This window comes from Atta colombica, unplaced genomic scaffold (assembly GCF_001594045.1).
Source record: "Atta colombica isolate Treedump-2 unplaced genomic scaffold, Acol1.0 scaffold1, whole genome shotgun sequence".
In the NCBI taxonomy this organism is placed as follows: domain Eukaryota; kingdom Metazoa; phylum Arthropoda; class Insecta; order Hymenoptera; family Formicidae; genus Atta; species Atta colombica.
In genome coordinates, this window is record NW_017259183.1 from 3011103 (window position 1) to 3017183 (window position 6081).

General features: G+C 26.0%; 2 protein-coding genes across 2 annotated transcripts in view; one reads left to right on the forward strand and one right to left on the reverse strand.

Moving 5' to 3' along the window:
• Positions 1 to 1388: 1388 nt before the first annotated feature.
• LOC108694068 (odorant receptor Or2-like) lies at positions 1389 to 3655 on the forward strand. Its single transcript, XM_018203342.1, has 7 exons — positions 1389 to 1484; positions 2195 to 2291; positions 2352 to 2661; positions 2752 to 2851; positions 3132 to 3233; positions 3327 to 3485; positions 3596 to 3655. Exons 1-7 carry the CDS (start codon positions 1389 to 1391, stop codon positions 3653 to 3655), a joined length of 924 nt encoding a protein of 307 aa, XP_018058831.1.
• A 593-nt stretch (positions 3656 to 4248) lies between these two features.
• LOC108693944 (probable cytochrome P450 12a5, mitochondrial) overlaps positions 4249 to 6081 on the reverse strand; it is a 3905-nt gene continuing 2072 nt past the window's right edge. The window contains exons 5-10 of the mRNA XM_018203172.1: positions 5659 to 5906; positions 5197 to 5380; positions 4970 to 5139; positions 4715 to 4793; positions 4426 to 4635; positions 4249 to 4359 (exon numbers count right to left, since the gene is read on the reverse strand). Of these exons, the coding sequence (XP_018058661.1) occupies positions 4249 to 4359; positions 4426 to 4635; positions 4715 to 4793; positions 4970 to 5139; positions 5197 to 5380; positions 5659 to 5906 (1002 nt within the window). The remainder of the gene's footprint in view (positions 4360 to 4425; positions 4636 to 4714; positions 4794 to 4969; positions 5140 to 5196; positions 5381 to 5658; positions 5907 to 6081) is intronic.

Genomic DNA, 6081 nt, shown 5'->3' on the forward strand with positions numbered 1-6081 from the left:
TTAATAAGATATTAATTGCTGCAAATTGGTCTTTAATAATTTTTTACTCAAATATTATGAGAGCTCTATGAGAAGAAAATAAACAATTTTTATCTCTTGCAGTTTTTCTGTAAAGTTGATAGTAGTTTGATTACAAGATATGAAAATTTAAATTAATAACAATATTAAAAATGAAAATATTAAAAAATAAAAACATGAAAGATAATAGATAAAATTTATAACCATTAGACAATAATACAAATATTAATTATAATAAATTATATCAAATCTTTCTAGATACATACTGTGCTTTTAGCTGAATTTGCTTTATTTCATCTATATTATCTTTATTACGATACATTGCAGACAATCTTATAAGAGACCATGCAATTTCATTTCACTGCTAATTATACTTCACTGAAATGGATTTAATTATTACTAGACAATTACCATTTGATTGCAACATGTGTAATGCCTGAAAGTGTAAATACACGGCAGCATTACGTTCGATGCATATTATTAATTAAACAGTCTTTGTCTTGCTATCTAGTGGGAAATGCAAAGGCAAGGCCTTACCTATAATTACCTATTAGATGTTCATAAAAGCTGTTTTTCTTTCTAGGTAGTAATTCACAATAACTGAGAAGCATCAATATTTTAAATTTTTTCGAGATTTTTAAAATAAAATATCTTCAACGTGCATAAGTAAAATAACAAAATTTATTCCACAAAGGCTTTATGTTCTATAAACATCTTTAAAGAAGAGGGGAACAATATAGCTTCCACGAATTTTATGATATGAATCAAGTTTAATTTATATAATTTATTAAAATATTAAATTGCATAAATTATTAAAATTAAAATTTTAAAAGAAGAAATTTTATTTACAGTATGTATTTTTATAATATAATGCAACGACATTTATTTGAATATTCAATTTATATCATAATTTATGGAATTGTAATCGATATTAATGTAATGTTAAAATTTTTTCATAATGTATTATACGCATTGAGAACCCTTGAGAAACAATGCACCTTGCTTCAAAGACAAGATATAACACTGCTTATATCGTATGTACCGCATATACATCATTTGGCGCTTCATAATAGTGCTATTATATCTACTTGCTAGCAAATTATCTTGACAATATTGCAAAGGTGATTACAGCTTATGCCTATACTAGCTAGAATTTCCGTTATATTTTAAACATGGAGGGAAAGGTAACACTAGATAGAGTAATCGCTTTTCTAAAGATATACTTGATATTTGCTTGCTGTTGGCCTCTTCCACCGAACGCAACGAAGTCTCAGAGACTTCTTCGCAGTGCTTTCCAGTGTTTCTGCGTCACGAATTCGATACTAATTGCCATCGCGGCGGTATGGACACTCTGTAATCACAGCGACGATATGTTTCTGGTGATGAAATTAGGATGTCAGTTGAGCGCTATCATACAAGTTCCATTACAGTTGATCCTCTTTGCGATGCAAAAGAAACGTTTGCAGGTATACAATTTTTCATTTTTATTCATATTAGTTTGATGAAAAAACTGTTTTGTAACTTAACAAAATCCGTCGTATACTCTGCTCAGATTTATAGGAACTGTTTATATTTATAAAATAAATCATGAAATAAAATATTTTGTCTAATGATTCAATTACTTAATATTTTTGAGACTTTCACGGGTGTTTTCTTTAGAGGTGCCAAAAGATTTATGAGTTATCGCCGCGTCATGATTCATTGCTAATGTTTCATAAATCTTGCTCAATATCAATCTTCGCCCTGATCATAGTGCAAGGATGCAAATGTGACTTCTACTACTCTCTCTGGCCTTGATGAAGTAAACGGCACAAGGTATATAGTTGGAAACGTTGGCATTAGCAATCATGATAACTTGTAAACTCTTTAACACCTCTTATTGTTAAATTATTTGTTTTATAAATTAAATATATTCTTTAAACAGAAATATTAGGGATGGGAAAAAGTTCGTGGCGTTTTTTAAATGCTATCTAACGAGAAAAACGCCACGAACTTTTTCTCATATATAAGTATTATATATTTTTTAGGCTGTTCTTTAAAATTTTGTTATTTAACTATTATTACTATATGTGTATACATATAAAATTGGCAATTTATTAATTAAGAATATATATTATTAATATTTTGTATTTATAAAATTATGAAAGAACTATTAATACAAATTTTAATAACACAGTTTATTATTTTGGAAATGGAGGCTTGTTATCAGCGAGCGCAAGAATATGAAAAAAAAATTTTCCAACAATACATCGACAAATGCAAACTATTTTATGGTATGTACAGTATTAGTTTTAATTGTTTAAAGAAACTTAATAATAACTTGATTGCTGTAGGTAGTATTCTTTGTTGGTTAGCAATGACAGGCATTAGTGTTATACTCACGCCTTTATTTTCATCACAATTGTTTCCATGTGAAACAGAGTATCCATTCGATGTGCAACTTCAACCAATGAAAACAATTATTTATGTTCATCAAATATTAATTGCTTATCAAAGTGTAATCCAAGTTAGCACCAATACCTTTCCTGCTCTTCTACTTTGGTTTGTAGCCGCTAGATTTGAAATTCTATCTGTTCAGTTTCGTACAATGACGAGTATGAAAGAGCTGGTAAACTATACACGTAAACATAGTCTATTACTTAGGTATATAATATAATAGGTATATAATTTGAAAAAAAAAAGAAAAAAAATTAAATGCAGTAAGTTATGTTTTTTAAAATCGAATATTTATAGATATGCAAAAGAAGTATCTCATGCAATTCGTTACATAGCATTATTATGCGTGACTTTTAGTACTGGTGCTGTAATATTTGGTTATCTTACTTTTATGAGTGTAAGTAGTAGTGTAAGTACCGTGCTTCGTGTAAAAGTGTTCTTTAAAAAAAAAATTTTGTTTCATGATATGTTATATGATTTTCTCATTTATTGCTTATGAAAAGCGAATTGAATTTACTAAACTATCTGTTTCACACTTAATGTAATACATTACACAGTATATATATATATATATATATATTATATGTATATATTATATGTATATATATATATATTTTTTTTATATATGTATATATTGTATGTATATATATATATTTTTTGATATTTACGCGTAACAGCATCAACCATGGACAGTGAAATGGACGTTTCTTATGATAGCTTTTTGTGGTTTTGTGGAACTCTATATGTATGCCTGGCCAGCTGACAATGTAATAAGTACGGTTAGTTATTTATAGATAAAATAAAATATATAATTACATTATAATAAGGATAATGCAATTTTTTAAAATTTATTTTTCAAAAATTTTTATTAGAGTAGCGGTGTAGCGTCTGCAGTTTATGATTCATTATGGTACGATAATAATCTGGCCATGCAGAAAATTTTAATACATGTCATATTAAGAAGTCAGCGTCCAGTCACCATTTCAATTCCATGTGCATTACCAAACTTGTCCATGAACTATTACGCATCGGTAAGAACTTGTATCCGTTTTCTATACTACTTTTCATTTATCAGATTCTTGTATTTATCTTTTTTTAGATTTATTTATTATTTTGCATTTAAGAATTTGTTATTTTTCAGTACATCTCGACAATTTTTTCATATATGGCATTTGTGCGTATTATGATAGGTCAAGAGTAAATAAACAATCCGGTTTTTAAGATTAAAAAATCCGTTTTTTAAGGTAAAAGTCCACACATTACATTTTTTTTAAATGTTTGCTATATAGAATTGCAACAATAATATAATAAAAATATATATTTGTTAGTAATAATAAAATCCTGAAGATATCCATATAAAATCTTATTATATTATATATACTGTTAAATTATCAATAGACTGTATATAATATTTATAAACTATAGAAATTATTGATTTTATTTATAACGATTAATATCGTAATTTCTAACATTAATTAGTCCAAATTATATTTTTATAAATATATAATTGGTATGTTTTAAGTAAATTAGAGCGTATTGAATACAAACATAAATATATATTTATTATAACTTCTAGTTACTTTGTTAATAAAATAAATAAATAATATATAATTTGATATAAAGCAAACGATTAACAACTTCTTTTCTTCTTTATACAGCTTTTTTACAGAAAGATAATCTTACTGTAATAATAATACTTATTATATGATCTTAATAAAGATACTTCTTTATGTCTACAATAGTAATTATTCTATTTTTCAGATTTTTAAAATTATTTTGCATATTTTTTATTTTTTAATTTTTATCTACGAAACGAAAACGTAGTGATCTATTTGGTACATTTATCATAAGAAATCTACTTCGAATTTCAGCATAATCATACTCGATTGTGAATTCTTGTACCAACTATAAAAATAAAATATATTAATTTTACATTATATTTGCGCTATATTATGTATACAACTCATTTACTTTTGCAGTGAGTAACATCATTTGTGTTTCTGCCATTTTTTTTCCCAGACAGGATCGTATACCATAACCAAAGGGTAGACATGAATACTCTTGATAATCATTATGCGCATATTCATCCTGATTCAACCATCTTTCTGGTTGATATTTCTTAGGATCTTCAAAATGTTCTTCACGTTGTGATGTTATTTGATTTGCCATTATGACAAAAGTCTAGAAAATTAAAATTATTCATTGTATCATTTATATAACATACATTATGTTTAGATTTGAATTAACGTATAAAACTTACTCCCTTTGGTATTGTATATCCATGTAACGAAATTTCTGATGGCAATAATCTCGTTAAATAGGGAAAAGCTGGTCGTAATCTTTTTAAAAAAATGTTACATACAATAATATGTTGGTACACTTAATTTTTTATTGCTATTTTTTATAAAATAGTTTAATTATATAAAATAATTATTTAAAATTTAAAATAAAAAAATTTAATTAATACAAATGTGTTAAAACAGTTATTTTACTTTCATATTTTACTTTCTGTTACCTAAGACTCTCTTTTATGCATGCTTTTAGATATGGCATATCCGTCAAACTTTCTTTTGTTAAAGTACCATCGGTTTTAGACAAAACAGTCATTATTTCATTGTACAACCGTTTTTGTATTCGAGGATTTTTTGCTAGGAAATAAAGTAGAAACGCCTCGCAATTAATGACCTGAAAATTCGAAATAATTTACATTTTTATTACAATTATCAAATTATTGCATATTACAGCTTGAACGCCTAGAATAAGCATGTCCATCAAAAGAATAGAAATGTCATTTGGATGAATACGCTGAATCATCATTTTTTCCAGTAATGGTAAATTTCTCTCTTTATTCATAGATTCTTCTTGTTTTGACAGTGATAAAGTTTGCAGTTTATTCTGAGTTTGACGAATGTATTTTCCAATAACTCTAGAGTAAAAATCGTAAGTAATGTAAATACCATTTAAGAAATTAGCAAAATTAAATATTAAAATTAAAATAAATTATTATATTGACGTAATCAAATAAATAATATATTATATTAAATGAATAATAAATAGTGTATATATAAATATATAAATAAAAACTTAATAATATATTAAAATTATAATTGTACACACATACACTTATTATATAAACAAAAGCATACAATTAAGATAAAAGCTTCGTTAAAGATACTAAACTTGAAATCAACTTCGTTGACTTACTCATCAAGAGCATCGCAAGCTTCATAAAGCTTTTTGACAAATGGAGTTTCGAAGAATCTCCACACTTGAAATCCAGTTTCGCAGCGACTCATATATGTGTGGGCAGTGATTAATGCATTAATAATTTTTGTGGCTTCGGAAGCTGATTTTGAGGTAGAATCAAGAAAACCGAAATGCTTGTTGAACATTGTCATATAGAAGCATTCCATACCCCATGCAGTGAGTTCTTGATCAAAATTTGTTGGTACCTATTGAGAAATATTGTTTAAATTATTAGTTATATATAATATGTATAATATTAATAAAATATGTTTGTTCAATTTTTAATCAATTTCTATTCTAATTTATTTATTATAATTTTTTAAGGTCTGAATTTGTTTGCTTTCATATATAATATTGTTTTGTTTTTAAATATTATGTATG